The 11,896-nt window shown below is 58.8% G+C and overlaps 2 protein-coding genes across 6 annotated transcripts; both read left to right on the top strand.

Moving 5' to 3' along the window:
* Positions 1-313: 313 nt before the first annotated feature.
* CDK9 (cyclin dependent kinase 9) lies at positions 314-5,576 on the top strand. The gene is made up of 7 exons (XM_066201098.1): positions 314-437; positions 989-1,070; positions 1,499-1,589; positions 3,298-3,464; positions 3,642-3,813; positions 3,896-4,044; positions 4,942-5,576. The coding sequence occupies exons 1-7, from the start codon at positions 346-348 to the stop codon at positions 5,305-5,307; spliced, it is 1,119 nt and encodes a 372-aa protein (XP_066057195.1). The 5' UTR covers positions 314-345; the 3' UTR covers positions 5,308-5,576.
* Positions 5,577-6,384: 808 nt separating this feature from the next.
* FPGS (folylpolyglutamate synthase) lies at positions 6,385-11,860 on the top strand. 5 transcript variants are annotated; one of them, XM_066200997.1, is made up of 15 exons: positions 6,385-6,429; positions 8,303-8,431; positions 8,537-8,590; positions 8,707-8,771; positions 8,849-8,963; positions 9,057-9,134; positions 9,410-9,471; positions 9,574-9,676; positions 9,755-9,832; positions 9,902-10,049; positions 10,129-10,227; positions 10,403-10,553; positions 10,654-10,729; positions 11,058-11,124; positions 11,197-11,860. In XM_066200997.1, exons 2-15 carry the CDS (start codon positions 8,315-8,317, stop codon positions 11,622-11,624), a joined length of 1,641 nt encoding a protein of 546 aa, XP_066057094.1. In that variant the 5' UTR covers positions 6,385-6,429; positions 8,303-8,314; the 3' UTR covers positions 11,625-11,860. The 5 variants fall into 5 exon arrangements, with proteins under 5 accessions (XP_066057094.1, XP_066057095.1, XP_066057093.1 ...); XM_066200998.1 differs by having other exon boundaries at positions 6,386-6,493; XM_066200996.1 differs by having other exon boundaries at positions 6,386-6,548.
* Positions 11,861-11,896: the final 36 nt, after the last annotated feature.

Here is an 11,896-nt window from a genome sequence, read left to right as displayed (position 1 = left end):
CCCATGGCCGGGGAAGGAACTCAGGGTCTCCTGAACCAGACCCTGGAGTCCTCCTGCCTGGCCATGGCCTCCCTACGTCACAGCCGCTGCTGCAGGAGCAGAAGTTTTCTTTAACTCCTGACGTGTTTAAGCACACACGTGGCACACGGCAACGCGCTTTAGGGCCACCGGCACCGGGGACCGCTCGGTGCTCCCGAGCCACGAGGAGGGAACAATATGGCGGCGGCCTCAGGGACTGCAACGCCCACAATGCCCCGCGCCGCGGCTGGAGGGTCACGTGACGGCGCCACCGGGTCACCTGGCGGAACGGGCGGGACGCGGTGCTGTGGCAACGGCGCGGCCGCCATGGCCAAGCAGTACGACATGGTCGAGTGTCCCTTCTGCGACGAGGTCTCCAAGTACGAGAAGCTTGCCAAGATCGGGCAGGGCACCTTCGGGTGAGTGCAGCGCCGGCCTCGGCCCCCCCCGACCAGGCCCGGCTCCGGCTTTCCCCGGCCTCAGGCCTGCGGCCGGGGCCCAGACCCGCGGCCCATCGGCGCCGGCCTCGGGTGCCCCTTCCTCGTGTGTCCTTTCCCCGGTCACCCCTCTGGCTTCAGAGAACCAGTCCGGCTTCTAGGCCCTCTTTTCCCCCACCTGAGATTCCGCTCTGTCCCAGCTCTGGCAGAGCAGAGTTAACCTTGAAAACAGTTGGGGTGGGGACCTGTAACTTGGCTCCAGATGTGCTGCTTGGCTCCAAATGTGCATTTTCTTTTCTCAAAATGTGCTACATTATTGAAAATCCTTGTAAGGCTGCAAGAGCTCTGGGCTCTCTGTTGGTTCAGTGAGTCCTGAGGGCGTTTGGCTCAGGGGGAATGTGGCTATGTTGGCTCAGCACAGAGTTCTCTGTACGGTGCTTTAGTGTGTCTTGTTTGGGTTTGTTCCTTGTCAGGAGCACCTGGCTCCTTTCTCCTCAGGCTGCTCATGGATTTTTTTCTCTCTTTTTATACAGGGAAGTTTTCAAAGCCAAACATCGCCAGACAGGCAAGAAAGTAGCACTGAAGAAGGTGTTGATGGAAAATGAGAAAGAAGGGGTAAGTGTGGGGCGTTACTGCATTGGGGCTGTTGTCACCTGGGCTGCAAAGACACACGGCAGCAGCAAGGGAACTGGGCTGCACGGGATGGCTGCTGGGAAGTGACACTTCCCACGTGTTTCTTCTCTTCTGGGACCCCCAGCACTGGGCTCCACACACACTGGCTGTGTTTGTGGAAGAACTGGGTGATGTGAGAAGCACATGCTCAGAGTTTGGGGAGAGAGTTAACACTTGAACAGCAAAGGCAGCAGCCAGAGAGGTGTTCTGCAGCTCAGGCTGGGCTGTACCTTGTCCTGGTGTGAATGTAGAAGGTGAAGAGAAGAGGGTGGGACCTGCCAAGCTGCATGGTCACACCTCTCCTGTTCTCTAGGCAGAGATGGCCTGGTCTCCTGCACATCCAATCTCCATTCTCTCTTTCTCTTTTCCAGTTTCCCATCACAGCCTTGCGAGAGATTAAAATCCTCCAGCTGCTTAAACATGAGAATGTGGTGAACCTCATAGAAATCTGTAGGACCAAAGGTACTTGTGTTAATGATGGCTTTTCTGAGCCCTGCTGAGCAGGCTGGTGTCTTGTGCTGGGAGTGGGGTGGTCTAGCTGAGCACAGGCCTCTGTTCCTCCCTGTGACATGGAGTGACAGGTCACTTACCTTGGAAAAGAGTTTCTAAATTAGTCAGGACGTTGCTGAAGCTCAGCTGGAAAAGCCGTTGTAGTCCTGCCAGGGTATGCCTGTGCCATAGCAGTGAATGCTGCCTATGCTGGGAAACTCTCTTCTGAGAGGCTTTAAATGAACCAGCACTGGAGGGACTTCGGAGCAGAGGCTCCTCAGCCTGGAGGTGCCTCTCTCGGTTGGTTTGTGATGGTTTCTGGCAGCTCTGAGCTGATGACACAGCTCCAGCTGAGGCTCACTCAGCACCTCTTTCTGTGGGTGACATAACTGCTCATGCTGGGAGGGCCAGGACTCCATGTGGGCAGTTCTGAGCTGCTCTTCCTCCTCCTCACTCCTACCTGCTGCCATGTGCCCCCACTGCTTTGCAGGCTCAGCACACCTGGCCTGGCTCTGGTTCCAGTGAAACTGCTATATAACATTTGCTAGAGTTTATATATCATTCTCTTACATGGATTTGTACTGGAAAAAAAACTTTGGAAAGTGACAGTTGATGTTACAGCCTGCCCTTGCCTAGGCAGTCATGTCAGTGAAGTAAAAGCAAAACTGACTAGTATCTGGTGTCTTGTGTGTAGATTACTGTCTGAATAGGTATCAGTAAAAACACCAATGACAAGTTAATTTTTAATTCACTTTGTGTTTAAAAGAGCTGCAATGATTTGATGTCTGGCATACCAAAAGTAAATATTTTTGTAGACATGTCATTTGTTCCCTTTTTGCTTGTGTTTTGTTTGTATTCCAGTTTTCATCCAAATCTACCTTGAAATGTTTCATTTACTGTTCTCAAACGTGAGGCTTTTATCTTTTTACATTGGAAAGGTGTTTGGGGCTGTGTGTGTCTGTCTGGAACTGCAAACCCGGTGTAGCTGGCACCCTCCTGGCTGGGGAGGAGAGCAGTGTGCTTCTGTAGGGGCTAAGCTTTTCCAGTTGGAGATGCTGATCAGCAGGGCTTTGCTGATTACAGCTGATGAAGATCGGCCTTTCTTTTTAATAACGTTTTGTGTGGGTGCTCTAGGAACAAGATTGAAATCGATTGCTTCACTTAAAGTGTACTGTCATTGAGTTCAAATTGCAGTTGGAGTTTTATATCGTTTTGTTGGAGATCAGTCTGTTTTCACAGATCCTGTTTGAGGTTGCAGGAAATCTTGCTTTTTAATGTGAGATTAGACAGATTTTCTGTGTTTCTGCATTTTTCCTGGGGCTCTCTGTGGGTGCCTCCTCTATCACTGGTGCTTGGCTGGCAGCCACGGCTTGCAGGAAGGAAACCCCGCAGCCGTTATGTGCCCAGAGCAGCACCAAGTGAAGCTTTCAAAGGTTGCCATGCCCTTTCCTTGCCTGTCTGATGACACTCGCTGCACCAATCCTCATCTCTTCTTGTGTTGCTAGTTTTGCTCAGTTCTTCTTTAAAAAGGACCTTGAGGCCTGCAGGCTGTTTGGTTCTCTGTGTTTGTGTGCCCTGAGATTCTGTGTAGGGGGTGGTGTATGAGCTGAGGGGTGGTGGGAGGTAATGGGGGCCTGGTGAAGGGTCCCTCACTGAGAGCCCCTCTGTGCCTCTCCTGCAGCCTCTCCGTACAACCGGTGCAAGGGCAGCATCTACCTAGTGTTTGACTTCTGTGAGCATGACCTGGCTGGCCTTCTCAGCAACGCCCATGTCAAGTTCACCCTGTCAGAGATCAAGAAAGTTATGCAGATGCTCCTGAATGGACTTTACTACATCCACAGGAACAAGGTAATGGGACAGACTCCTGCTGTGCTCAGAGGGTGGCTTTACAAGGAGCAGGTGTCTTAGCACAGGCTGGAGGCAAATCCTTGTTTCCCACCTTTGCAGCCTGAGCATCGTGCTGGCCCCAGGCACCCAAGAGGGGCACTTTTTTCACTTAACTCTTCAATGTCTGTCCTTGTGCAGATCTTGCACCGAGACATGAAAGCAGCGAACGTCCTGATCACGCGGGATGGAGTCCTGAAGCTGGCAGACTTTGGGCTGGCTCGAGCTTTCAGCCTGGCTAAGAACAGCCAGCCAAACCGCTATACCAACCGTGTGGTGACCCTGTGGTATCGGCCCCCAGAGCTGCTCCTAGGTAGGATAAGCCCTGGGTGGGCTCTGCCGGCTTCTGGGCCCTTCTGGGCCCTCTGGGAGACTAATTCGGCATCTCCGTTTAGGGGAGCGCGATTACGGCCCCCCCATTGATCTCTGGGGCGCAGGCTGCATCATGGCAGAGATGTGGACCCGCAGCCCCATCATGCAGGGGAACACGGAGCAGCACCAGCTCACCCTCATCAGCCAGCTCTGTGGATCCATCACGCCAGAGGTGAGGGCAGGAGTGGGGATGAGCTGTGGAGAGCAGGAGTGTGGGCAGAGTCTGGGACCAGGCACTCGAGCCTCTTCCCTGCCCTGTGTGCTGGCTGCTGTGTGCTCCCAGCAGTGGAGTGTGCCTGCTGCTGGCAGAGAGGCAGGAGAATCTTCTAGCCTGTATTTTGAGGTTGTCTCTCAGACAAATACCCTCAATTTCTGCCTAAAGAAGGGTGGGGGGTTTTATTCCCTGGTGTTTTGCACTGGTCACCTTGAAAAGCCTCTTAAATTCTGTCTTGTGATTTGCGGCATCAGCTCTGCTCTGGTGTGAGCACCCGGCCCCTTCTCAGCTCCTCCTTTATCAGCAGCTCGTCCTGCCCTCTTGTGGGGAGCAAGCTGAGGGATCTCAGCCCAGACTGGAATCTGCGGGATGTTGTGCTGGCAGCTGCAGAGTCCTCATCCTGCTGTCACAGTCATTATGTAAATACACTCAAGGCGCTTTCTCTACCTGCTGTGGTCTCTCCCAGGTCAGGATAAGTGCTGGTGACTGCAGGCTTTGCTTTCTGAGGATAAAAGCTGCCACATCCAAATTATTATTTAGCAATCAGTTTTGTCACTTTGTCTTTCTGGATGTGGTAGCTGACCTGAACCGTGCTCTCTAGTAGTTCTTTCATGGGGGAACCAGAAATCCTTGAGAATCGTTTCCACACCAGGAAGACTGTCCTGACTTGTCCACATGTTTCCAGGCATTAGTGCAGCCTTTAGTGCCTCTTTGTTGCTGTGAGAAAGCAAGCTGTCTGCCAGCTTGGAGCCTATAAAGTAGAAATGTTGCTTTGGTTTGCCTGAGGGTGTTTGAATCAAAAATGGCTTGTCCTTTTCATAACTATTGCCAACCCCTTTTCATGCCCCTTGCCAGGTTTGGCCAAACGTGGATAAATACGAGCTGTACGAGAAGCTGGATCTCCCCAAGGGGCAGAAGAGGAAGGTGAAGGATCGCCTCAAGGCCTACGTCAAGGACCCCTATGCACTTGACCTCATCGACAAGCTGCTGGTGCTGGATCCCGCCCAGCGCATCGACAGCGACGACGCCCTGAACCATGACTTCTTCTGGTCGGACCCCATGCCCTCAGACCTCAAGAACATGCTGTCCACCCACAACCAGTCCATGTTTGAGTACCTGGCCCCACCACGCAGGAGGGGTGGGCACATGCCCCAGCAGCCGGCGAACCAAGGCAGGAACCCAGCTGCCACCAACCAGACTGAATTTGACCGAGTGTTTTGACATCTGGCAGGGTCCTGGCTGGGCTTCTCCACATTAAGTGGAGATATCCTGGCGAGGTCTTTTTGTCTAGGAAAGGACTTTTTTCAAGATGAATTGACTGATGGTGTTAACAGAGCTTGGCCATCTCCTCGGCCACCGCAGAGCTGCGTGACTTGGGGAGGTGATACCTGTGAGCTCGACATTGTTTCCCTGCAGTTTCTTGTCTCTGAACCTGTTTTTGCCCCTCAAAAGTCTGTCTTGGTCACATTAAACTTGCAGATCAATTGTTAGAGATCTGGTGATGGAAAAAGCATCTCCACCCATGCTGGGGCTCTTGGCAAATGGTGTGGGGACTGGCAGGGCTGGGAGTAGCTGCCCTGGATCAAAATGAGACCTGCTTGGAGATGTCTCAGCTCTCCTGGTCTGCCATAGCTCCTGCATGGAGTCTCCTCTGGGCACTGAAGCATTGATGTAGGACAAGGCAGATGCTTCTGAGTCATCAGACGTGTCTTGGGGAAGGCAGAGTCACCCTAGACAGCATGACTAGCTCTCCCTGGAGGCTGGGATCTAGCCTAAAAAAAGGACTTATTGGGCAAACCAGGGAGGTGGGTGTCAGATCTGGATGCTCCATGTAGCCAGGATTTACGGTGGGAAATGCTGGTCTCTGTGACAGCACGTGGCATCTGTCCTTTTTTCCTTGCAAACCATGACTGGGAGTCATAGATGTACCACCAGCAGGCAGGTGCAACCTGCTGCAGGTGAGCACTGCCCTGTGTCTGAGGTGAGACCTGCCCTCCTGCTGTCTGCAGGGATTTCAGGATAGTGTGGCAGGGCTGGTCACATTGTGCTGGGACCAGGGGGACACGCTCTACTGGAGTTCTTTGCGTGAGAGACTAGAACAAGACCACTGTCTCCTTTGGGTACAGTGACTAGCCTGACACACTGGGATCACCTGTGCACACCTTATGCCAGAGCTTGTCAGGATCAGTTCATAGAGGGGGAGTGGTCCTCCACAGCTGCTCTCTGCATAGTTTCCTGTGACTATCAGCTATAGCCAGCCATCTTCTGAGCCATCCCTGAGCCCCATGGATGCCAGGATCCCAGGATTCAACATGTGCAGCTGGTGATAGCACATGGCACTCGGTAACTTGTCTGTTAATTACTGACAAAAGCCACGACATTGGTAAAGTCTCATGAGGAAGTGGTGGTGAGTGGGGCTGTTCTCAGTATAAAGAATGGGCTTGATAGAAGACATATACAAGGTAACTCTGTCTTGGTTTGGGGCTCTGAAACAGTGTCTGTTTGGCAGGGGGGACGTTGTTTCTTTGGAAGAGTAGTCGGTTATGAGCAATAAGCCAGTTGACTTGTGCCATTGTGGATAGACATGGTCCTGTCCCAAACAGCTGGTGTGACCCTTCTGTCGCTGTGTTGCCTAAACGGAGACAGCAGTGGCAGCCTGCACGACAGCACTGGTCCTTCCCGAGGGCAGTTTGCACAGCCTGAGACCCCCGTCCTGTTCCTGGAGAGCTGGGGGGCTCATCGTAATCAGCGCTGCCATCCATTAACACCTCAGTACCGCTGCCACGAGCAGAGGAGGCTGCTTCGCCGGCAATGGCGGGGCGATGCTGCCGGGCGGGGGCTGCGGGGGTCCCTGTGCCCCAGCTTGGGAGGTGCGGGCCGTAGGGCTGTGCCCCTGTGCTGACAGACTGAGCGATCTCGAGACGGCTTGTGCCTGATGCTCCGTCCCGCGGTGTGTGGACGGGCACGGGGGCGGCCGCCCCGCTGCCCCTCACAAAGATGGCGCTCCCCCCTTCCCCATGCGACGTGGCGCGCGCCGCCAGTTGCAAACATGGCGGCGGCGGCGTCGGGGGCCGGGGGCCGGCCCCGCCCCCTTCCCTCGGCGGCGCGCGCGGTTTGCGCGGGGCGGCGCGCGCGCGGCGGGGATGGTGGCGCGGGGGCTGCGCGCGCTGCGCGGGGCGCTGCGGGCCGGGGGGCGCCGCTTCAGCACGTGCCCCGCGCGCGCCCCCGCCATGGACTACCAGGTACCGCGCGGGGCCGCGCACCGGGCGGGGCACAGGGCCGCGACAGCGACGGGGCTCCGGGTCCGCGCGGGGCGGCACACACACCTCCCCTCCCGACCGCCTCTGCCGCCTCCCGCAGCCCCGGGCCGTGCCGGCTGCCGCGCTCCGCGCGTCCCCGCTTTCTGCTCGGGTCACCCCGCGAAACGCCGTGCCCCGTGGCAGCAGCGGGTGAGCCCGGCCTGCAGCGGCAGCCGCTCCCGTAGCCGCGGCGTGTCCCGGCCGCACGCGGCTGCGCCAGGTGTCGGGGTGATGGCGATCCCGGCGTGGAGCTTCCCTCGGGCAGGCGGGAGCGGTCCCGCTCTGCAGAGCTGGAAGCGCTATCGGTGCCAGTGCCACTGTCTGGTGGGACAGGGTCCAGATGCCGGGGTGAAGTGTCCCTACGCTGGGGACATGGGTTGGTGCTATGCCAGGTCCCCCCTGCGGCTCACAGCGATGCAGCGCCAGGCTCACGTCCCCTTGGCATGGGTTTTGGGGGGCTCGGTGACAATGATGACCTCTTGTCTCAGGTGTGCCGTGCAGGTGCAGCGTTGCCTGCTTTAGTAGCACCGCTCATTATACACCGCAGGACGGGTGTTCGCTGGAGCGCTGCCCGCTCCCGCCGACGGCGACCTTGTCCCACTGGGCAGCAGTGGGTGCCGGCGCTGGACTGTCCCGCGCCCCCCCGCGGGGTCAAGGGGCACCTGGAGAGGGGCGGGTAGCCCCTGCCCATAAGTAGCCTGTCCCCGTGACAGGATCTGGCGCTGCCGGCAGGTCCCCACGGCGCCATGGCAGAGATGCTGCCAGCGTGGGTGGCCAGTGACACCGCCGAGGGGACTGAACCCGAAGGGGTGGGTCAGGGTGCAGCGGGCTCGGGGTAGACTGGCCCCTGGGGCTGTGGCGCAGCCACAAGGCTGCTGTGATGGGCACTGTCCCGACTACCCTGGGCGTCTTTCCAGGATGCAATCCGGATGCTCAACACCCTGCAGACCAATGCCAGCTATCTGGAGCAGGTGAAGCGGGAGCGTGGTGACCCCCAGGCCCAGCTGGAAGCCATGCAGGGCTTTTTGGAGAGGAGCGGACTGAAGGTGAAGGGCTGATCCCCGTCCCTGTTCCCCCTGTCCTGTTAGCAGTGCCGCCATGCTTAGCACTGGCTGCCGCGGGGGTCTCACAGGGTGGTTGAACTCTTACAGGTCGAGGACCTGGATCGACTGAACATCATCCACGTCACGGGGACGAAGGGCAAGGTGAGGCGGGTGGGCGGTGCTGTGGGGGACTGGGGGGCTGAGGGGGGACCGCTGGTGTCTGTGGCCCTGTTTGCCCCTGCTCTGGAGCAGGGGGTTTAACACAGCTGTCTCCTCAGGGCTCAGCCTGCGCCTTCACTGAACGCATCCTCCGCAACTACGGGCTGAAGACGGGCTTTTACAGGTGGGCAGGGCGGTCGGGAGGGTTTTGAAGGACCAGTGGAGCTGTGCCTAACTCTTTCCCCTGCACTGTACCCCCAGCTCCCCTCACCTTGTGCAGGTGCGTGAGCGGATCCGCATCAATGGGCAGCCCATCAGCAAGGACCTCTTCAACAAGTACTTCTGGCTGGTCTACAACCGCCTGGAGGAGACCAAGGTGGGTCCCAGTAGGGTTTTTAGGGGTGCTCCCTCCCTTGGATCCCCTGCTGCCAGGTTCATGTGGTCACCCTCACTCTGCTCTGCCTGGCAGGACCCAGCACATGCCAGCATGCCAGCGTATTTCCGCTTCCTCACTATCATGGCCTTCCACGTCTTCCTGCAGGAGAAGGTCAGTGGTGGTGGCCTCCAGCTTGTGACAGAAAGGTCAGGTCAGTGGGGACCTCAGGGAGGGGGACTTGGGCCAGAATTTGTGTTGATCAGGCTGTCGTGGCTGTAAACACGGGATGCTGTGCCAGGTGGATGGTCCTCCCACAAACAGGGGGTGTGCTCAGGTGTGGGTTTGGAAGGGCTGGTGGCAAGGACTTGTCTCCACCCACATCCCTGAATCCATGGCGACATATGCTGCTGGTGGCTCTGATGGCTCCCATGTCCCCATGTCCCCAGGTGGACCTGGCAGTGGTGGAAGTTGGCATTGGTGGCACCTATGACTGCACCAACATCATCAGGTAGGAGCTGGCAGGGCTGAACCTGTCCCCAGGGCTGCCAGGGCCTGATGGCCCCACAGTGGAGGGGGGAACAGCAGGGACACTGCCATGCTGCATCCCCAGGGCGCCAGTGGTGTGTGGGGTCTCCTCCCTGGGCATTGACCACACCAGCATCCTGGGGGACACCATGGAGAAGATTGCCTGGCAGAAGGGGGGCATTTTTAAGGTAAGGAGGCCTGGTCTTCCCTCTCCTCTTGTGTTTTTGGGGTGTGTTCCCCCATGTCACTAAGCCCATCCTTCCCAGCCCGGTGTGCCGGCATTCACTGTGGCGCAGCCGGAGCGGCCGCTGGAGGTGCTGAGGGAGCGAGCCCAGGAGCGGAAGGTGAGTTGCTGGCAGGGGTGTGGATGGGGGGTACCCCATGGTGGGGGGCTCAGCCTCTTCTCCCCGCAGTGTCCCCTCTACCTCTGCCCGGAGCTGGATGACTTTGAGGAGGGCTGCCAGCCGCTGGAGCTGGGGCTGGCAGGTGCCCACCAGCGCTCCAACGCCGCCCTGGCCTTACAGCTGGCACGGACGTGGCTGCAGCGCCGCGGCTGCCAGGGTAAGGCAGGGGGACAGGGACAGGGGGCCAGACCCCAGCAGGGCCCCTGAGGTCTCAGTGGGATGCCTGTCCTGCCTAGGTGTTGGGGAGCTGAAGGAGGTACCGCCAAGCACCGAGCTGCTGGGGAGGCCAGTGCCCCTGGCACCTGCCTTCCGACTGACCGATGCCATGATCCAAGGTGCAGTATGGCCATGCCAGGACCCCCCCTCGTCGTGTCACAGGGCTTAGCGGGGCCATGCTGGACCCCAGCCAGTGCCATGTGTGCTGGAGGGCACAGTCTGCCCCACACTGGATTCCCACGGGGGTTGTCAGCGAGGGTATTGGGGTCCCAGCCATGCCCTGTGTTCCCCCAGGCCTGCGGGACACAGAGTGGCTGGGCCGGACTCAGGTGCTCTCCCATGGCCCTGTGACGTGGTACCTGGACGGAGCTCACACCACCAGCAGCATCCAGGCCTGTGTCCGCTGGTTCCGCCAGGCTGCCCTCAACCAGGACAAGCCCCATGAGTAAGGAGAGGATGCAAAGGGCAGAGCACACCGTGGGGATGTGGTGGTGGTGCTGGAGGTCCCCTGGGGGCATGGGCCACCTTGCCCTTTCTCCCTGCAGTGGTTCTGAGGTGCGTGTGCTGCTCTTCAATGCCACAGGCGACCGGGACACGGCGGCGCTGCTCAAGCTGCTGGTGGTGAGGTTTGGGGGGCACAGGAGGGTCACTGTGCCTGGATGCCTGGGTTCTCTGCTGGTCCTGGGACCTGCTTTGCTGAGGGTGCAGGGGGCCGCAAGGTGGAGCTGGCAGTCTGTCTGTCTGTCTGTCTGCCCATCTTGCTATCCCGGGATGTATCCCACCTCAACTACCCCCTGTAGGGGTCTCACAGTCCTGGGCGCAGGGAAGGGACTCGGATCATCCCCTACCCCGTCCCCTGTAACCCTGCAGGTGTGGGATTGACCCCAGTGGAAATCCCATGGGTGGATCCTGAGGGTTCCCACGGTGCTGATTCCTCCTGTCTCCGCAGCCCTGTCACTTTGACTACGCTGTCTTCTGCCCCAACTTCACGGAGGTGTCGGTGGCCAACAACGCAGGTGAGTGCTGGGGAGACGGGGTCTCCCCCAGCTCCCCCTGCCATCCCTGACTGCTGTCCCCATCCCTCCCAGACCAGCAAAACTTCAATGTGACGCTGGAGAATGCCCTGACTCGCTGCCTGGAGAACCAGCGGACGTGGACAAGGCTCCTGGAGGAGAAAGTGGGGCAGGACCCCTGGCTCCCATCTCCCCTGCGGGTGGGGGGGCTGCTGCAGCCGGCCCCCGCCCGAGGCTCCCTGCTCCTGGTGCCCCCAGCCCCACGACCCCTCAATTCCCCAGCCCTGGTGTTCCCGTGCCTGGCCCAGGCACTGCGGTGGGTGTCACAGGGCCGGGACCCCCACCTGGCAGCCCCTGCAGCCTCGGGGGCTCACCCCCACCCCGCGGCCAGCAGTGGGGCCGTGCTGCTGCGGGAGGCGGCCGCTGTCCGTGTCCTGGTCACCGGCAGCCTGCACTTGGTGGGGGGAGCCCTCCGGCTGCTCGTCCCTGCGCTGTCCCAGTGACGGGGGGGACAGGGCTTTGCACCTCTGTTTACTTGAAGCAACACTTTTGCCCCCAGTGATGCTCGGAGGCATCTGGAGGGGGATGTGGGACCTCCCCGCCCCATCCTGGCTTGGCTGTTTTCACCCCAGTGCCTTTTGCCTGTGCCCTTCCCGGGCATGTCCACTGTCCATGGAGGGATGCTCCTGGTCTCCATCCCCTCCCTGGTGAGACTGACTGGGGGGACCCCCAGGGTTTGGGGGGCTGCCCCAGGCTGTGATGAGGTCCCAGTGCT

Source organism: Chamaea fasciata, unplaced genomic scaffold (genome assembly GCF_029207755.1).
Source record: "Chamaea fasciata isolate MVZ Bird 193981 ecotype frontalis unplaced genomic scaffold, bChaFas1.0.hap1 SCAF_20, whole genome shotgun sequence".
Classification (NCBI taxonomy): Eukaryota; Metazoa; Chordata; class Aves; order Passeriformes; family Sylviidae; genus Chamaea; species Chamaea fasciata.
The sequence above is the reverse complement of the archived record's forward strand: the minus strand, read 5'-3'. Positions and strand labels throughout refer to the sequence as shown.